Here is a 21,289-nt window from a genome sequence, read left to right on the forward strand (position 1 = left end):
CTCCCTCCCTCCCTCATCTCCTCTCCTTTAGACCGCCCCCACTGTTCACTCTCCTCCTCGTTTTCTCTCCTCTGCCCCCCCCCCCCCGCCTCCCTCCACTTCTCCACCCTCTCCAGTCACACTGCTCGGTGCCAGAAGCGGGCCGCGTACCGCTTCCTCCCTTCCCCGCGCTCGCACGCCGCCGCGTGTCTTTGTTTGCGCGTGGTCGCTCCTGTTGCACCTTTAAACCAAAGGCAGCGTGACCTCCGCAGGAATGGACGGAGGAGCACCCAGAGTACAGTTCCCTCAGTGCTCCCGCCTCTTAGACACGAGCGTTCGCCCCGGTGAAGTTTTGCTTTGCTGCAGTCTCACCTCACCTTCGCCGCTTTGTAAACTGACATCACTGTGTGTTGCGTTGCTCCAGGGCTGATCTGGTTTAAGTCAGCCCTTATCCTTCATCTGTGTGATTGTTATTATTGAAGCCTCGCTGCAGCGGAGCTGTTAGCACTCCCTCCATAATATTCTTTACATACTTTGCTGTCATTTTTATTCATTTTATCTCCCAGCGGTCTGGAAACGTTTACACACGCGCGCACACGCCGTAACTTCTGCCGCGGCGTTGTTTGACAGAGGAGTTACGGCCCTCGCGGCCGCTCAGGCCCCGGTTAGAAGGCCCGCGGGGGGTCACGGCACCGCGCGCTCGGGGCCCATTTAAGTACATGTTGCGTCGCGGCGGAGCTCGTGTCAGTTACAATAGCACGCTGTGTCAGTCCGGTCGTGGCGCGTCTGCCTGCAACTTCTGTGTTAATGCCTTGGCTCGCCGCGTGCATTTAATGCCCGGCTTCCTCTCATCCATCATCAGCTCACCTTTCATCCCAGGCTCCCATCCACCCCCATCATCCGCTCCCGCTATAGGGTTAACTCCATCCAGAATGGCTAAACTGTCACACCTGGGTCCTCGCTGATAGTCTGATAGCTTTTTACCTGTTGACATGTTTGCGTGATGTCTTATTTTGTAGACGATGTCATGCTCTAGCTGACGTGCATCTGAAATATGATTAGGTAAAATTAGCATGGATTTATTAGCAAGCTATAATTACATCAATTGCATCGTTGTGGAACAAGATTCCATTTAGAGCCAGTTTTGTAGAATGAATTATAATATATTGCAGGTAAATATTTTGACGATGTATGTAAATATTTCTAAGGACAACATGTGCATACGCTTTAATTCAGCTCACAGACCCAACGTTTTTCAAAACCCAGTCTCTTACGTTTGTATTTTTGGTATTTTCTGACACGAGGCTGGACTTGTTTGAGTTTGGATTAAACTCTCCGCTTAATAATTAAGATTTCCAAGTCGGGGCAGCGCGAGGCATCGAGGAGGCAGAGCGGGAGAGAGAGAGAGAGAGCGAGTTGGGGGGCGAGAAGAGAGAAGGAAGATGTGTGGGAGAGCTCCCGACAGGATAATGTTTCCCCGCTTTGTCTGTGGGAGTCAAAAGATGAGGTACATCATTAAGAGGAATATTTGGTGGCGGTGTCACCGAGGGGTGACCCTTCGCTGAGGTCACGGATAGTTCACCCTCTACCCCCCCACACAGCCCACTGAGTACTGGCCCCTCCTATAGCTACGTGTCCACTGTTCCTGTCATTCACACAGAGGCTCTTCTGAAATCTTACGTCTTAACTGAATGCAACTAAGTTTGGTTGTAATGAAATAAATACATAACGATATAATCCCGGTCAAACAGCTGTGCTGTGGTTCTGTAGAGTATCGTGGCGGCGTTGGGCTCACGCCGGCCTTCTGTCATGTGGATTCATCAGCGTTTATATGGAAATCAAGGCGGAGACCGATAAAGAGAAGCAGATAAACTGAGCACACGGTTCTGTTAATTAATGCCCTCTGGTCCAATCTGGTCCCTTAGTTTTTTACCTCCCCTCCCTCTGTGTGTGTGTGTGTGTGTGTGTGTGTGTGTGTGTGTGTGTGTGTGTGTGTGTGTGTGTGTGTGTGTGTGTGTGTGTGTGTGTGTGTGTGTGTGTGTGTGTGTTATCAGGGAGGACTGAGCCCTTTCATTCGTCTTCTTAAGCCTCATTTCTTTTTTGCAACTCGATGTGAAGTGACAGACGTCACTCCGTCCCGCCATCAGCACCCATGTGCAACGTGGCGCCGCGCGCCCTCTCCTCCACCAGGAGGGTCAGGCGGGCGCCCCACCCCCGCCCGAGCGCCACCATCAGCATTACAGAAGATGGATGTGTCTTTAAAGCAGAGATTGATTGTGGATATCAGAGTTATGGCGCCATTCATCACAGCCGATATTATTCAGACGAGTGGGATTGAACAAGGAGGTGGAACTCCTGAGCCCATGGGTGGGTTCTGGGGGTGGCAGCAGCACGGGGGGGGGGGTAATAGATTGTAGATGAGAGTACGTGTGCTTATCCTTGTGTACTTGCTTGTACCTGCATAAGTCGTCCTCACTTGGGAATTCTGGCATGTGTTTGCATCTGGTTGTTTCTCGTCTTCATTCTTGTCAGTGTGTGTGTGTGTGTGTGTGTGTGTGTGTGTGTGTGTGTGTGTGTGTGTGTGTGTGTGTGAGAGTGCACGTGTGCGCGCGCGTGTGTGTGCGGAGCTGTCTGCATTGATCTCCAGTGATGTGATCCTCCTTCAGAGTCTATTCTCATCAGACTGATTTACGGCTTCATTAGGATCCTTGCGCTGCCTCCCCTTCTTTTTGTCTCTCGCCGGGTCAATCTGGAGGACGCACACAAACACACACAAGCACGTTGTGGAGGCAGCGCCGCGACTGGAGGACTTTTTCATCCCGACACCTCGTGTAGTTTGTTTCTGGTTCTGTTTGTCATCTTTATGAATAATCTCTTATTATTCATCAAGGCTTAGCGCCTCATTGTGCCCCGAGAGCTGGAGTGCCGTGGCGTTTTTTGGAGGTGCTTCCCTGCCCCCAGGCAGCCCCACTCGGCTGAAAGGAGCCCTCATTGTGTGTGTCGTCTTTTATGGCGCTGTCTGAAAGAGAGAGGGATGCTCTCCAGTCGGCATTCAAATGCACGTGGTAAAGCAGCCAGCAGAGCAGGACAAACACCACAGGTTGTAAACGCTTTGAAAAGGAGTGTGTGTGCGTGCGAGTGTGTTAAGACGCGTGAGTGTGTGTGTGTGTGTGTGTGCGTGCGTGAATGCGTTTGACTGAAAGGTTTTCAGTCTCTTTACCTCCACTTCTTCTCTGCCGACACAGTTCACCACTTACTTTGCTCCTTTTTCTTCCTGCCCACCTGTCTTCTGTAGTTGCCTGAAATGACTTTCCTCCTTCCTCTACTAGGGAAAAGAACCTCAAAAAAGTTTCCAAACCTCCCCCACCAACCCCGCGCCATTATCAGGAGTCAAGTCATGCAGAAATGTAAAAAATAAGAAGGTAATCACACTTTGTGCTGGCGCTTTTGTCGTCAGCCTGTGATGGAAATGGGTCTAAATATGAGATTAGAACCTGCCGGTGACTGATGCTATTAGGCAGATATGCCATAGACTTTACTATCTCCCATGAAGGATTAGCGCAAATTATACTGGGAGACAGGCTTGATTTCTCCTCTGCCTGGCTGGATGTGGGCATTTGAGGCACTCTAAGTTGACAGCGTCTGTCTCTGCTTAGTTCTCTGAGACAGGTTGTGTGACAGCTGATGCCAGGCGAGGGCTTAAAAAGTGTGTATGTGTGGGTGTCTATTTGTGTGTTGGACGGTGCTCGGTCTGCATGGGTGTGTGTGTGTGCGTGTGTGTGAGCAGGAGAGTTATAAACTGACAGGCGAGTGTGTTTGAATGTGATTGTGCGTCAATGATGTTTTTTTTTCTTCCTGAAAACAGGTTCTCTTTGACTAAGGTGACAATTGGGAAAAGGCTAATTTTAAGCTTGGTAGCATCCTCTTTAATTCTACACACTCTTATCTGGTGTTATTTTAAATAATTAAACTGTCTGCAACACTGTCCAGGTGAAGCGGTTTCTTTGGGCTATGAATAAGTAAGAAAGCTGCGCCAACGAACGACCAGGTGCTGGATTTCACCGTTTCAAATCCATTTATAGCAACGCTGATAAAAACAAAACCCAGATAACGGAATGGGAAAGTTTCTCCTCGTATCCAAAGCCCGACTTTGCCTCCGCGGTGACTGTAGGCCGACGGCATCCATCATGCAGTGAGTAATCTCCTGTTGTTTGAACTGTGATGTCGATGTTGACTGGAGGAAGGTGGTCGAGCGCTGCGTTCACCTCTGAGGAATGTTTACAGGGAACACGCTGTTTCCGCCTCGCCGTCTCCTCATGGAGCTCTGATTTAGGATGGGTCGTGCTCTTTAGTGTTGGGTATTAACTCCCCGGCCCCCCTGCTGAGTCTGAATGCTGGCTTCACGATGACAATGACACAAGAACCGCCGTTGCTGCTGTAAAGATGTCGTTAATGCTGCGACACTACGTGTGGCTCAGCGGCTGGTTTCTGCCTGAGACTGCGTCACTAAGGAAACACAACTCAACCCCCTGGAAATTTGAGCCAACTGACCAAACCCCAACACAGAGTCCTTTCCCCGCGCCGAATGCCTGAGCGATGAAGCAGATGAGCCTTTCTCATGGCTTTTGTTGTTACTGTGACCTTATTTCACAGGGCGCTCGCCAGTCACTTACCAGCACCAAACATTTTGTTTGTTTCTAATGAATGAGTGACACATTTACCAGCTGGCGCTCTGTCTTTTCCCTGACTCCGCCTTCCCACCCATCATCCCCTTCTCTCCTCTTTGCTCTTCCTTAGTTGCTGAGCTATGATGCACAGCTGCGCTTTGCCCTGTCAGCAGAACTGGAACAGGTCAAAGTGTATAGTAACTCAGAAAGGGGTTGCTGTAACGTTAGACCGATGTGCTGTGCGCTTCTCGCTGGATGGCGTCCAGACACGGGCGTCCATCTCTGATACGATGCAGGTGGAAAGTCTACCCGACTTCAGGAGGTGAATACAAGTGTAGCAGTATTTTTTATTATAGGTGGCTGACCATAAAATGCTCCTCAGAGAAGTGGGGGGGGGATTAACTCACCAACTTAAGTGTGTAAATCCTGCAGTGAAACCTGCATTCTGTCATAGAGCCGCTGAATCTGGACGAGAACCTCAGTTTGGCTTTCAGGAAACTTTTAGAATCGCGTGAAGGCGTGTCCCTGCCTGACACAATCTGTTTTGCTAATACAGAGCTAATACAATGCTCCAAATCAGTCTCATCTTCTCCCCGACCGGATTTGACTGATCAGTCCGAGGCCCAGTTTGCTGCTGCCGGCCCGGGACGCGCTGTTCGTTCCTCTATTTATTTCCACGGCCCGCGCATTCTCCCCATATAAAGACAGTCCACGTCCAACTGTGTCACTGCGTGATGGATTGGATAGTCTCCTTTAAAGAGGGGGATGGTGTAAAAAGAAAGAAGGAAGGGAAGAACGAGAGAGAGGGAGAGTAAGCAGGGTGGTGTGGTGCAGCAGTGAAGGACATGGCAGCTTAGTGCTGGCCAAAAAGACTGTGCTGAACACCTGCTCCTGTCTCCAACGCCCCTTCAACCTCCTCATTACCTGTCAATCTATCACAAGGCAGCCAGATCAAATGTCTGCAGCAGCCAGGACTCGCACAGGGAGGGAGCTAGGGAGGAGGGAGGGGGCGAGCGAGCACCGAAGAGAGAGGAGAGAGAGAGAGAGAGAGACAGATTGCATGTCTGGGAGAGCAGAAAATGAAGGGGAAGTGAGCGGAGCAGCTGCGTGTGCATATCGGAGATCTGTTGATAATTCCAAGTAAACTTTGTTCGGAGCTGAATTATTTAAAACTTCTGGAAGTAGTTTGTCATTCGGCCGCGTTTGGAAAACGTGGAATGCAGACGACGCGGCAATCGCTTTGTGTGAACGTGTTTAAAAAGATCACAATGCAACTGCAACCCAGCACTGATCCCTCAGACTGTGAATGTGATTTGGTTTTCAGGTCCGTACGGCAGCTTTTACACCCACTGCCACACGGCATTTGGCTTGTGATTGGTGTAAAAGCGGTGGGTCTGTGACAGGCGAGCTGCTCTGTAAGGGGGCGGGGCTTATGGTTTTAGATCGCAGCGACAATGCTGCCAACGTGAGTTTTCACGCATGCACGTATATATAACATGCAGATTAATTTCAGTTCTAGCGTGTATGAATTGTGCATATGAGTGTGTGTATATACACTTAAAAGTGTGTGTGCGTGTGTGTGTGTGCGCACTGTGCTTTAAAAAGCAGATGAATTTAAGCTCATCAAGGTGCATTAGAGCACACACAACCCGTTCCAGTCCTTTTTCTGATCCCTTTCAGTTCCTGCTCTCTCTCTCTTTCTCTCTCTCTCGCTTTCTTTCCCACTCTTTCGCAAGCTGCCTCACCCCTCTCTCTCTCCTTTAGTCTGTGAGCTGTGGTGATTTACGGTAATTATCCATCGTTGGGTCATCTATCAGGCCGGCCGTTGCTAGGCGATGGAAGCAGCTGCTGCTGGCTGTTGTCTTGTCAGGGACAGTGCATTCGCGCGTGTGCGTCCGCGCTCGTGTGCGTTTTTGTGTGCGTTTCCTGGGATTCGGGCAGGGCTCGCGTTTCGTGTGTGTTTACCGGCGTGGCGTGCGTGCGGGTTCCATCCTGAAGTGGTCCATCTTGATGTAGGGATTTAAAAGCACAGGTGGAAAGAAGAAAGGAGGAAGCTCCATCTATGGACGAAGGGAAGGATTAAGGGAGGAAGGGAGGGAATGGGTGAGGGAGGGGTCAGAGGTTGAAAGAGGCCAGGTGGAAGTGGAGTGTGTGTCTATGCGTTGGGGGGTGTGGACAGCTTAAAAGGCACAGGTGTGTGTGTGTGTGTGTGTGTGTGTGTGTGTGTGTGTGTGTGTGTGTGTGTGTGTGTGTGTGTGTGTGTGTGTGTGTGTGTGTGTGTGTGTCAGACAGACAGGCGAACTGTATGATAAATTTATCCAGACAGATGGAAGTTGGGTGGAGGAAGCCGGACCTTGGGAAGCAATTTTAGTGGCTGTGAAAATTACAATATGAGTGTGTGTGTGTATGTGTGTGTGTGTGTGGAGGGAGGAGTGTGGGCGTCTATTTTCTATTGGCAGGTGATGGTCCCACAGATGGGTGCTGGCTTAAATCCCCGTTGAGCAGCCTATTTTTCTTCATTTTGCTGCTCTAATCCACCGTAACCCATTGTGTTGACGCCGTTTCAGATTTCATGATGTCCGCACTCTAATTATGTTCCAGCGCTTCTTAAACACACATACACACGCGAAAGGTCAACTCCACTTTCATATACAAGCTTAAACAGGGAACCCGGAAACCTGGACTTGGACATTTAAAATTGTTGACGATGATGTTTGTGTTGTTTTGGTTGCGTCGTCTTCGTGTTTTCACCTGTGGGCACATCTGCACCGAGCCTCTGGACGCGAGCCGCACATGCGACGCACGTGAGCCGCGCCGACTGCAAATACGAGCCCCACTCCCGACTCTCCATACCGGGCTAATTAGCGCAGTTAGCATTTGTCATTACGTTTAGGGGTGAAGATTAGGAACACCTCTCAATTAATCTGCAATCAGCCTGTTTGTTAATTAGCTAACCTGTTCTAAGTGGCCTTCAGGGCTCTTGTGTAATTAGCTGAGCTGCTGGGAAGCAGGTCTGTGTGTTGACATTGACCTAAAGCGCACACACGCACACAGCACACACACACACACTGAGGCACACACGCATGTATATACTGTACACGACACACTGTTCAGTCATGGATACCCAGAATCCCCAGCTTCCTATAAATTACGCACTTTCCAGTAACAAAAGCCTGATGCAGATCTGCACAGAGACTTCCTCGCATTCTTTATTAATAGTTGCACGCGAGTCGCGCTCGTCCAAACCCACGTGTTTGTACATTGTCATGCTTACAGTGACGCGCTGGTTATTTCTCCCTTCATTTTACAGCAAACCTGCATCCCGCAGTAACATTCTTAGAAAATGCAGGAGGGGAGGGGGGGGGGGTGCATACTGTACGTACGTACAGTCGTCTGAACATTTCATCCTTTTCAAGTGCAACAACATCCGCACCAAAATGAACAGCTTCTCCATTGCTGTGTCGAAGCACTTTTTTCCTTGCTCACTTCAAAGCCATTTGTTTACTCTGCTGCCTCCTGACATTGTCTGTGGTAATTAAAGGAGCGCACTGAAATTTATGGTTTAATTATACAGGCCTTGTTATGCAGAGAAGACCAGGATGGGCTGATATGCTCAATAAAAATAAATAAATTCCATACGGGTTTATTGAAGACGCTTTTGCACGGAGGGTGCGATCGTTTGAGCCACTCAGGTGTGTGTGTGTGTCTGTGTGTGTGTGTTTGTATGGGTATTTGCATACACGTGTGTGTTTGTTTCGGCGCTGCCTTGCAGGACGGCAGCAGCTCAGTGCGCAGTGTGAGTGGGTGAGAATGAAATTTAAAAAACAAAGCCAGATGAAATGCAATCGATTGGTGCTGGTTCACTGTATCGATCTCCCAGCATGTTAAAGCCTGCTGTACTCCATGAAGAACACTCAGTAAGTGTGGGCTCAACCCCCACTCCCCCCATTTCCCCTCCCACCCCCCAACCCCCCTCATCTCCGCTCTCTTCGTCTCCTTCGCCAACTAACACATGGATATACTGTAAATGTCTCATTGTGTTGTTACTGCATGCGCTTGTGAAAAAGCAGAGGCGACCGTGCTTGCAGCCTTGGTGTGTGTGTGAGTGTGTGTGTGTGTTTTGGTTTTGTGCATGCACGGTAATGGAGAGTGATCTTGGCTGTGGCCCACAAGCTGCTTCTCTGAACTGATCTTTGAGTCGGGTATAAATAGCGCTCGCTCTATAAATAAAACAGCAGCACCTTTCGCACTCGGTCTCTCTCACACACACACACACACACACACACACACACACACACACACACACACACACACACACACACACACACACACACACACACACACACACGCACACACGCATTCAAACCTGCCCACACGCCTCCTGGATCTTATACCTGCCCATACACAAGCATATGCACAAATACACCTACATACTGGAAGCTCTGCGTCGTTCTGAGGAGAATGGCTGCACCAGCTTAGTGACCGCTACCTGTCTGACCTCTGACCCCTGGTCCCCTACTGGTCAGATTCCCCATTCCATCTACATGGATGTAATGGAAATATAGACAATTAGCAGCTATAAACAGCAGCTTTTGTTTGCCACAAACAAACAAAGGGTTCAGCTTTTTTAGAGCGACAGACTAAAATTCGTATTTAATGAAGTGCAGGTGGAGCGAAGCAGACTATTTTACATGCTGCTACAGACCTACTGTAACAGTAACTGACCTAAAGTGTGTGCTCGAGGTCCTCGAGCACAAACTACCACGGCGGAGCACAGTTATCCCACCGAATATCTGCCAATAACACGGAATTTCACCGCCTAATTCTGTTTGCGCAGCACTTATTCACATTCACACCACTTTCTGCGTCACTCCATTATGTGTTTGAAGAACAACATGTCCCATCCGCCGCTGTCTGCTGAGCTCAACTCAGGCTAGAAGTGTTTTGAAATGGGGTGGAGAGTGAGGGGGGGGAGATAAATTGGTACAGCGAGCTGGAATGCTGCAGCAGTTATTTAAGGCCTGTAGGTGCTGCTTAGGCCATATGCTCCCATTATTCCGCTTGGGAGGGGCCCATGTGGGCGTGTGAGCACGGCTGAAGGGAGGAGGAGGCGACAGAGGGGGGGGGGGGACTGGAAGGAGAAAGGTAGGAATTATTTTAAGGAGAGCTCCCCTATCAAGCAGGCTTGAGGAATTTTAGGAACGGGACACCGGGAGAAGCCTGAGATGAGATGAGAACGAATTATAGCTTCTGAGGCAAATGATCGTCTTCACCTTCAATATCCGGCTCTTTCCCCGTTGTCTTTGCATAATTCATCTCGTCAAATTTTGAGGCGTGACAGAGTATAATTCATGAATTCCTGAACCTGAACTTCGCAGGTTGATAGCTTCTCTTACTATGTTAGGGCTTCTCACTCATACTCATTTCACGGCGCGCTCCTGATGTGACGTCTGTTTGTCTTATTTTGTAAGGCTCTTCCGCGATGTCGGCATTTTAACAGTAAACTTTGCCTATTTCCAAACCTTTATCTCCAAACTTTATTTTGGCGACTGTAATGGGATTCCATGAACCCTTTTTTTCCTGCAGAAAGCTTAATATTCATCCGTGAGGTCCACATACAGCTTTGTTGCCGCCCCCCTCCACCCCCCATTCCTCTTCTCCCAATCTGTAGTCTCTTGTCAGACCGAGGCCCGTGTTCCTGATCATGGCATTGCTTTCATGTTAGCCGCTTCACGGGAAGCACATCCCAACATTCCCTGTGACACGCCGGCAGCAGCATTACCATAATTGGCTTTTCTACATGACGGGACAGAGGAAATAATAATGTCATTTTATTTACAGCCCTCTTGTCCCGGTCCGAGAGCTGTGCCCCCCCCCCCCCCCCCCCCCCCCCCCCCCCCCCCCCCCCCCCCCCTTTCCTCGCCACCGCTCCCTTTCTACTCTCTACACATGCACAGACATCCACCCCCCTCCTCGCTCCATCTCATCTGCCTTCCGCCGCCTCTCTCCCCGCGCAGGGCGCGAGCCTCGTTCTGCCACGGCGTGTAGGTCAAGCGATGGCTTTTTGATCAGCTGCTGTCCAAAGCCATCAGGGCTGAGAGGCACGTAATGGAGAGCGGGGTGACAAACAGAATCTGGGGAAGGAATAAGACTGCCAGTTTCCTATTAGGGCCCGGCCTAAACGGCCCCTGCAACCCGCCGCCCACCCCTCCCCGCCGTTTCTGCCGCCAACCCTCTCCTGCACTGTCTAAATCACATGAGTGAAGGGGCCTGTGATTGGACATTAGTGCCGCAAATGACTGCCGTGATTGCCCCCTCTTCCCAAACTCACATCAAATAAATAAAGAAATGTGTGTAAATAAATAGAAGGAGGGGTGTTGGAGAAATGGGGCAGGTGGTGGTGAGGGGAGGCTGACTGGTTTCATCCCCTTATTTTGCCTCTCTCTCTCTCTCTCTCTCTCTCTCTCTCTCTCTCTCTCTCTCTCTCTCTCTCTCTCTCTCTCTCTCCCTCACTCTCATTTCATCGCCTTTCTGCCTTTTTTATCTGGTTTGTTTGGCTTTGACAGCGGCCAAATGGTGAAGCTCCACAAGCCTGACAGAGAGTTTTATTGATTTAACAACCAGCAGACTCTCAGCAAAGAAAAGGGAGAAAGGCAAAAAAAAAAAAAGTGTAGGGTGGAGAAAGATAACAAAGTTTTGAAAAAAAACAAAAAAAGAGTGATATGTTTCTGCTTTAGCGCTCGCCAAAACGCTGACGCGTCCGCCGGTTGTATTTCATTTGGTATCATTTGCAAAAATCAGATCCCAGTCCGAGTCGAGCTGTGTGGCGAGGCGGGGTGTTTTACAGATGATCCGCGCTCGGGTCGGTCCCGTCGTCCCATCGCGGGGGCCCAGCGTCGCGTGGAGGCGGGATCCGGGGCGTTCCGTTCGCCGCAGGCTCCTCGTCAGTGAAACAGCTCGTCGCGCCGTCGGCTCCGCAGACGCTCGGCTCCGCTCCGCATTCGGGGGGGGGGGGGACGTGATCACCCAATCTGCATAGCGTCCTTTGATCTTTACATATCAGGCGCTAATCAGAATGGAGGGTCCTTCACGGGTGCTTTATTTTGGGTAGTAGTCTAGGAAGTGTCTCGTTCGAATAAGAATAATGATACGAGAGCGTCGAGCTCTGTTGGAGCTTTTGGAATAAGGGTCTGTAGCCTGAAAGTCTATTTGGTTGCCTGAGACGTGCAAACCGCTCTACAGCTCCATAGGTGTATATGTCAGTCCATTTGAGCCTTATGAATCTTTAAAGCTGCTTTTTATAACAGCCTACCGGGCTACTACAAACCCTTTTTAGCACTTGACCTGCTTCGTACTCCTTTGTATTAAGCGCATGTGCAGCCACAGCGGATGCTAATTCCGGGCTCCCCGGGCGCGTGTCGCCGGCGATGCGATGCGGCGCGGCCGCCGGTGGGCTTGATCGCTGCCGCTCCTGACAGTGAGTGTGCGGCGCGGGCCCGGCCACGCCGCCGCCTGTCTCCTTGATGGCGGCGCGTCCCCGAGCAAAAGTGACAGGCGCTTTGGCGCCCGCGCAGATGGCCCTGCTCACAGCCATCACCCGCTCTGCACGGCAAACCGCCGGGGACGGCCCCTCGCGCCTCCTCCTCCTCCTCCGCGGCTGGTGCCGGTGCTGGTGCCGGTGCCGTGAGCCCGGCCTCATCTGCTCGCCCGTCACAATTACGCGGCTGCACGTCGCCGTGATCGGACGCCTAGCGTTGATTTGCAGCGGATGGAGAGATCATCAGCAATACGTTTGTGGTTCGCGAAGCCCTCCGGTTGCTGCCTGTGATTCTTTTTTTTACAGATGTCGGTCTCTGCCAGTCTTTTGTCTGTGTGCTTTCGATATCTCCCTCTTTGTTGTTTCCATGACAACGTGGCAGGACGGTCATTGATTGACAGGGATCGTCAAAGGGTTCCCTGGCGACCTGCTCGTCGCTCTGAGCCCCTCCCTGCCGCAGCCCGTGTTTTGTCACTCACCCAGGGATATTTCTGATCTGCTGCTTCTCATTCCTGCTGCCTCTGTGTGTCTGCGCGTGCACTCAGCACCGCCAACTATTGGGGTTCAGCCATCCTTCTGGCTGCAGCCAGCGTGGGTGACTCACGTAGGTAATTCCTACTGTATGTTTGCGCCGTCCGTGTGGGCTTGTGCAGGATGAATAGCCGCCCCGCACGGCGATTTGTATATTGAATTGCTTATATTTACTGATAGCTTCCTGCTCGGAGAGCGGGCTCGCGGAGGCAAAGGCGCAGTAACAGGAGACACTCTGCAGATGTGTTGTAGAGAGTACAGCGCATAATGCTAATCTGCTGTGTTAGGGATTTTCAGGAGTTTTAGAAACTGTCTCAGTCTCAGTCTGTCAGTGGGATTGAAGCGCAGCCAGGTTCTCCTGTAGTGCTCTCATTTCACTGAAATCCTGTCAGGCGTTAGGGGAGTGTGTTGCTCATTTAGAGGAGGGTGTATCAGTAGCACACGGTGAACTCAGACTTATAGGCAATCCTATGGTCTGTGGCTCCGGCGCTGCACTTCAGGAGCGAACACGCATGTGCACCCGGGTGCATAAAGTACACAGGCATGTGAAGGTGAGCGTGCAGGCGAACACGGGCACTTTACCGAGGCACTTACACACACACACACACACACACACACACACACACACACACACACACACACACACACACACACACACACACCATCACGCAGTCACAGTTGATGCTGCAGCTGCTCACCTCCCCCACCTCCTCCACCCATCTTCTCTCAGGCAGCAGTAAATGGTGCCAGTGTATATATATCAGGTATTATGTCCACTTAGATTATGATATGACAGGTTAGCGTGCCGTTTGAAGCTGACAGCACATCTGTTTCATCAGGAGAGACTGATACTGGCATCTAGGACACACATCTCACCATGCAGGAAGGAGATAAAGGAAGAAGCTAGGGGGCCGTCTTTCCTGTCTGCCTCCCTCCCTCACCCTCTCTTCTCCCTCTCCCTCTTCTTCCTCCCTTTTTTCTCCAACACGTCTCCCCGCCCACCAAACCAGCCGCCTCCTGCTCACTTTTTTCTTTCTCCTGCTCACTTGTTCTTCCCTAACCACCTCCTGTCTTCCCTATTTACTGATGCTTGCTGTGTCTCTCCCAGCATGTGCACATACACACACACACACACACACACACACACACACAATCACACACACACACACACACACACACACACACACACACACACACACACACACACACACACACGCCTTTGCCTCTTTTTACAGTTCTTTTTCTCCACACCTCAATCTTTGACTGTGGATGGACAGTGTCTATGACATTTTGGATCACGAGGAAGCAGCAGATTTGGCACAAACTGTCCAATCCTGCCTCGGGATTGTTCTCGCGACGCGGTGGCCCTCTCAATCAGAATACTTCCTTTGTTTTCCATTAGCTTACATGAAAACGACCTTGGCGTCGTAAAAGCTGTCTTATCTCCAAATTTAGGTTTTGCCTGAATCTACCGTCTGATCGCTTGCGTAAACTGAACATGTGCGGAGGTGAACTTCACAAATAGAAAGAGAGAAGGGGGGAGTTGAACATGCAAGCATGCAGCTGGCTAACAAGGCCAAACAGTCAGTCATTTCCTGGGAAACACGAGGCTTGTGCAGAGGAATAGGGAGTTGGGAAGCAAAAGGACAACTGTCAGAAGCTCAGTGATTTATTTTTCCCTTGGAGGCTTTTTTCACCACTGGCTTTCAGAACCAGATGTGTGTAAAAAAACACACAAACTCATGCATGCATGCATACTTATACGTACACACACACATACTGGACGAGAATAAAAGCCTTCATTTGCCGTCATTGAATATGCTTCCCATGTTATTTTGACAGGGGTCCTGTTAGTGTGCTGTAAATCTTTAATTTCACTGAGCTGACCTCTTTTTTTCTGTTCCTTCTCTGTTTTTTGTCTTCTCTCTCTGTCTCTCTTATCTCCCTTCCCTCTCTCTCTCTCTCTCTCTCTCTCTCTGTGCTCCAGCGTACATGCCCGAGGATGAGCTCAAGGCAGACACTCATGATGAGGAAGAACACCTGCAGGATGACGGCCTATCATTAGACGGCCAAGACAACGAGTTTCTTTGCAACGAGGAAGAGGAGGACGTGGACGGAGGTCAGCCGCCCAGCTACAGGGACTCTCCGCTCAGCAACGGCACCAACCCTGACGCTGGATACGGGTCTCCACTCAGCGATGCCAGCGACCGACTTGCAGATTTCAAGAGCACCTCTTCCAGGGATGGTCAGGAGAGGGAGGGCACCGCGTTGCCCTTCCGCCCCAACAACGGCCTCTCCTTCCAGGACAGCCTGGCGCAGATGAAAGCCGTCTATGCAAACCTCATCTCAGACGCCTCTTGGTCCAGCATCACAATGGACATCATGAAAGCTAAGCCTGCTGCGGCGGGCGGTATCAACAGTACTCTCAGCACCACGGAGACTGCGCCTACCGCCTCCGTCTCGACGACTACAACCACCGTGAAGAGCAGTGGGGTCAGCATGGCTAACAATCACCACAACGGCAGGGGCTCTAGCACCACTGTCAACCACACGGGCAACGGAAGTGGTAATACTAATGGCACAGCAGCCAGCTCCGTAAGCAGCCACAATGCAACCAGCAGCAGTGGGAGCAGCAGTGGTGGGGCCAGTAATGGTAGCGGTGTGGCCTATGACTGGCACCAGGCAGCGCTTGCCAAAACCCTTCAACAGACCCCCTATCACCTTTTACCAGAGCCTAGCCTCTTCAGCACAGTCCAGCTCTACCGGCAGAACAACAAGCTGTACGGCTCTGTGTTCACTGGCGCGAGCAAGTTTCGATGCAAAGACTGTAGCGCTGCCTACGACACGCTGGTCGGCTTGACGGTCCACATGAATGAGACCGGCCACTACCGGGATGACAACAAGGACAAAGAGGAGGATCAGGGGAAGCGCTGGTCCAAACCGCGCAAGCGGTCCCTGATGGAGATGGAAGGGAAAGAGGACGCGCAGAAGGTGCTGAAGTGCATGTACTGTGGCCACTCATTTGAGTCCTTGCAAGATCTCAGCGTTCATATGATCAAGACCAAGCATTACCAGAAAGTGCCTCTTAAAGAACCAGTGCCAGCCTTGGCCACTAAACTGGTGCCCACTTCGGCTAAAAAGCGAGCGATCCAAGATGCTATAGTGTCGCCGTGTTCCCCAGACTCTATCCATGCTGTTAGTGGTGGTGGGAGCGTGTCTCTCGGTGACGTTGGCAAAGATGCAAAATCCACAGCTAACCCCTATGTAACGCCCAACAACCGCTACGGCTACCAGAACGGTGCCAGCTACACATGGCAGTTTGAAGCTCGCAAGGCCCAGATCCTGAAATGCATGGAGTGCGGGAGCTCTCATGACACACTGCAGCAGCTGACGGCCCACATGATGGTTACAGGCCACTTTTTGAAGGTCACAAATTCTGCTTCCAAAAAGGGCAAACAGCTGGTCTTTGATCCAGTTGTGGAGGAGAAGATTCAGTCTATCCCACTACCACCAACCACCACAAGGCTCCCCGTTCCCAGTAACATTAAATCCCAGCCGGTGTCCCCTGCCCTCTCCTCTGGCTCAGAGGAGAAGAGGGACGGCACCGAGGATGAAAAGGTTGACAGTGGCGAGCCAGTGGAGAAGAAAATCAAAGAGGAGAAAGACGACTCAGGTGAGAAATCCGACACTGATACCACATCGTACAAATACCTTAGAGAAGAAGATCTGGAGGAGACACCCAAAGAGGGTTTAGATATTCTTAAATCCCTAGAGAACACGGTATCCAGTGCCATCAGTAAAGCTCAAACAGGCACGCCAACGTGGGGGGGCTACCCTAGCATCCATGCGGCCTACCAGTTGCAGGGTGCCATGAAAAGCTCCACCACTGTTCTGCCCCCAACCGTCCAGAGTGTCCAGATGCAGCCTATGTTCAACAGCGGGATACGGGGCCTGGTGAGTGACCCCAACTCAGTCATCCACTCGCCTCGGAGCCCTTCCTCCCCCACGCCTCTCAGGAGCAACGTCACTGCCATGGAGGAGCTAGTGGAGAAAGTGACAGGCAAAGCTGCCACCGTTAAGAAGGAGAAGGAGGAGAAGATGCTGAGTCTGGAACGATGCCGGCCCCCGTCGTTAGTCAAATCCCCATCTCCTGCACTGAGGGAGCAACTGTCGTCGCCAAATGACCTCTCCGTAGGCAAAGCAGCTGGGCTGAGAAGCAGCAGCCCGGGCAGCGTGGACTCGGAGCTCGTCTGCAAGAAGGAGCCCAAGGAGAGCCTAGTAGACGGCCACAGCAATCACTCAAAGAATGGCTCCGAAACATGCCAGTCCCCGGTCACTAATGGGAACAGCCTCGGCATCATCACCGATCACTCACCGGAAAGTCCTTTCATCAACCCTCTCAGCGCTCTCCAGTCAATCATGAACACACACCTGGGCAAAGCCTCAAAACCAGTAAGCCCAGCTGCAGATCCGCTATCTATGCTCTACAAAATAAGCAACAGCATGATGGACAAGCCGGCGTTCAACCCCAGTCCTCAGGGCAAGCCGGCCGAGCCCATCAATCACTATCCGTTATATGAAATGAATGACCAACCCATAGACTTGAGTAAGAATAAGGCCTCGGCTAACAGCAACAATAACAGCAGCGGTGTGCTCCTCACCAGTAATAATGTAAATGGTAACAAGCCGCTGGTCTCCCTGCCCGACGCAGTCTCCTCCCCTTTGAGGGAGAACGCTCTGATGGACATCTCCGACATGGTGAAGAACCTCACCGGAAGACTTACGCCCAAATCCTCGACTCCGTCCTCCGTCTCGGAGAAGTCGGACGCTGACGGCAGCGCGTTCGAGGACGCCCTGGAGGACCTCTCCCCAGTGCAGAAGCGGAAAGGGAGGCAGTCCAACTGGAACCCCCAGCACCTCCTCATCCTCCAGGCGCAGTTTGCTTCCAGCCTGAGGGAGACCCCAGAGGGCCGATACGCCATGACCGACCTGGGGCCCCAGGAAAGGGTCCACATCTGTAAGTTCACAGGCCTCTCCATGACCACCATATCCCACTGGCTGGCTAACGTCAAGTACCAGCTGAGACGGACTGGAGGCACCAAGTTTCTCAAGAACATGGACTCCTGCCAGCCCGTGTTCCTGTGCGGTGATTGTGCCTCCCAGTTCAGGACTCCCTCCTCCTACATCAGCCACCTGGAGTCTCACCTGGGTTTCAGCTTGAAGGACCTGTCCAAACTGTCAGCTGAGCACCTACGGGAGCAGCAGGCTGCCTCAAAGGTGATCACAGACAAAATGACATTCAGCAACCCTCTGTCAGCCTTGACCACACAGGAGGACGACACGGGCTCCGTGTACCAGTGCAGACTTTGCAATCGGACATTCGTCAGCAAACACGCAGTCAAACTGCACCTCAGCAAGACCCACGGGAAGTCTCCAGAGGACCACCTGGTGTTTGTCACGGCTCTGGAGAAACTGGAGAAGCTAGACAAGATGGAGAAGGTTTAAGCGGGGTCTCGAGCTGAGGTTAGAGACTGACAGCTGTGGAACTGACTAGAATTTCATTGCACTAAAATGACATTATTCACAGTTACTGCACTGGGCCGAACTGAGCCTCCAGAAAAAAAAATCAGTCTTATTATTTTTCGTTGTGATAACTGCCTGACTGGACCATGTCTTTTCATGTTGATTTGTTTGTTTCTTTTTTGTTTTGCCAAGCTTTTTTACACTTATTTTGTAATATATTTATATGCTATTTGTCTGATCTGTGCATGTATTTTAGTGAATCAAGGTTAAATACACGATTTTAATCTTTTCATGGCAAAAATACAACTACTGCTTCAACGGTAAAAGTGGCGAGTGGGAAGAAATGGTGGAAGTGAAAGCTGTATAATACTTGATATGAAGAAGGTGGAAATTAAATGTATACACCAAAAGAATGAGAGAATCTCCTGAAAGACTGAAGTAGCACCTTAGACAGTTTGAGTTTTGAATTTGTAAAGAGAACATGTTTTGAAATATCTTGCATTTGTCAAATTTAGATTGATTTAAAGAAAAAAAAAAGAAAGAAAAATCAAGGAAAATCATTCCCCCACTCCTTCTTTGGGTTCCTGTCACTGCATTGTTTTTGATGATGAATGGCCTGCTCATAAATCCGTCAGTGTATTAGAAAAAAAAAGAGATCACACGAAGATTTGGGAAAAACTGAAAAAATGCTGCTGCTTCTGGTTCGGAATCAATCAGTGAAAGAGGAATGACCATCAGTATGCAAGTTTGCTCCGAGAGTAGAAAAAGAAAAAAACTTTCCTTGTTGTGAAGTATCACCTTATAGCTATTTTCCAGTTGTATGGTTTGTTACAACTTTCTCTTTCTAAATTGTGTCGCTTTATTCAACTGTAAAGAGAAACAGTTTGTTACATGTAAATGATTAGCAGTGAAACGTCAGTACTCCATGAGACATATCCTACCATTTCAAACAGCTCAGCATTCTTTGTATCTTAAGGTGTGTGCATTCTCTAACTTTTATATTGTCATTTTATATACAAAAGTGCTAAAAAATAAAAACAGATGGTGTATATAGATATATGCTGTAGAGCTACAAAAATGTCCTTTTTTAAAGAAAATACAAATTTAGCTTCTTTGGCTTGGTTTACAGAAATGATTTTAATTATACTTGCATCCAATTTGATGCATGAAATGGTGTGGAAAATAAATAAGCGATGCACAATGACTATACATTTCAATGTTTTATCGATAATATTGTAAAAAAAAAACAACTTTTTAGCACCGATTAGTTTCTTTCATTTCTTTCTGAATTGTACAATAAACCCCAAAGCAGTTGTTAACAGTCTTACATTTGTGGTTGTGTGTTCATTTGTCACGGTGGTTCGCCGAACTCCACATAAAACTCGCATCTGTAGCATTTGCTTTATGGCCAATTAAAGCAGGTCATACCCGTATCTAATCCTAACCCAGGGTAATGGGATTTCAGCTTTGCTGCAGCGTTGACGTTGGAAATTTCCTGCTCTCCCTTTGTTTTGTCTTCTGTAACGGGCCGACTTTCATGGTTGCGGAATGTTAAGAGAAAAGGCAAAAGCCACTGGTGTCATACGTATAACTGATGACTGAGCCGCATCATGCCACCAATGATTATTCTAATGATGAAGATGACGGGGATGATAAGCCTGTGAGGCTGCCTATTGTGCTGTACGAAACCCATGCTAGGCTTGTGACTGGCCTTCGGAGGCCCCGCTCTGAAAGAATCAGTGTTGTATTAATGACGGCACTGTACTTTCGCCTGTCTTCTTGGAACAAACTCAGATGGGCGCTTGATATAGTCTGACCACGTTGAACCGACCAGTAATTAACACAGATGTTTCAGATGATGTACGAGCAGAAACACAGAAACAGCAAAACCGATCAGATGCTCGTTCGCTGTGCACTAAGATGACTTATGAGGGCGGAGCCTAAACCTCTCTTTACACCTACTGTGCAGCATCTGTAACGTAACTGTATCATATTTGCAGAATATCGGCTCTTTAGCGCTTAATGGCTGAACTCTGTTTGATTCCCAGGGCGTGATTGTCTATTGTCAAATATGATGATAAAAACCCCTGTCATTTTCATTTCCACTTCCCTGACGTTTGTTTCCATCTCGTCTGCTGTAGATGAATGTTTTCACGGCGCGTGACAGACGATTTCTGCACTTAATCAAACAGCTTTTAATCATCAGCTGCTTTTGTTGCACTTTGGCTTCAGCTTCTTACAACGTGTGCTTGTCTTTGTCTTGTGTTCTGGTGCCTTGTTTATTCTCTACCTTGAATCCAACGCCTGCCGTGCTCTAAAGTGGAGCTGAAAATGAATTATTATGTAAAATGACCTCCAGATGACCTCCATTTGTGGGGTTTCTTCTCCAGGCAGCCCCGCAGGTAAAACTTCAGGAATTTGATCTTTCATCTCTCCCGCATGTCTCCAGCTTCTGATAGAGTACTTACAGTACCAGCCTTTGTATGGATGAAGCCATGCTGCAGTGTTATGACTTCCATTCCTCACGCTCACAACATGTCTCGTGTCAGCTGAGTCAGTCACACGCACACACACACACACACACACACACACACACACACACACACACACACACACACACACACACACACACTCCCTCGGCTGCATTAGTGTCTTTGTGCAATTACACACCTCCTCGATCTGGCTGCACTTCGCTGTGTTGATACATGGATTCAGTGACAAAGGAAACACAGGCAGAGGGCAGATTAGCGCGGCTGAAGATGCAGCGTCCTCGGAAAGGGGGCTGCTGGAGTTGGGTTATAAAACAAACACGGCAGATAAACAAGCGACATTCGCAGGAGATAGTGTTCCCTGCACACCGGAAATAAAAAACACCTTGTAGGTTTAATACCCCACAGCTAAACCTGTAATTTTGCTGTGCCGTCAGATAGCTGCTGAGCCGATAGAGACTCCTTCCTGCTTTGTTAGAGATCAGCGCGCTGTTTCCTGTGCGTATTCTATGTAAATTACATGCGATAATCGCCACGCACGGCACAATGCTGGTTCCCGTGGC

The 21,289-nt window shown here is 49.8% G+C and overlaps 1 protein-coding gene across 2 annotated transcripts in view; it reads left to right on the plus strand.

Moving 5' to 3' along the window:
• LOC114843128 (teashirt homolog 1-like) overlaps positions 1-19,561 on the plus strand; it is a 33,801-nt gene extending 14,240 nt beyond the window's left edge. For both annotated transcript variants that reach the window (XM_029129379.3, XM_029129377.3), the window contains exon 3: positions 14,702-19,561. In XM_029129379.3, the coding sequence (XP_028985212.1) occupies positions 14,702-18,219 (3,518 nt within the window). In that variant the 3' untranslated portion in view covers positions 18,220-19,561. The remainder of the gene's footprint in view (positions 1-14,701) is intronic.
• The last annotated feature ends 1,728 nt before the right edge of the window (positions 19,562-21,289 follow it).

Source organism: Betta splendens, chromosome 16 (genome assembly GCF_900634795.4).
Source record: "Betta splendens chromosome 16, fBetSpl5.4, whole genome shotgun sequence".
Taxonomy (NCBI): domain Eukaryota; kingdom Metazoa; phylum Chordata; class Actinopteri; order Anabantiformes; family Osphronemidae; genus Betta; species Betta splendens.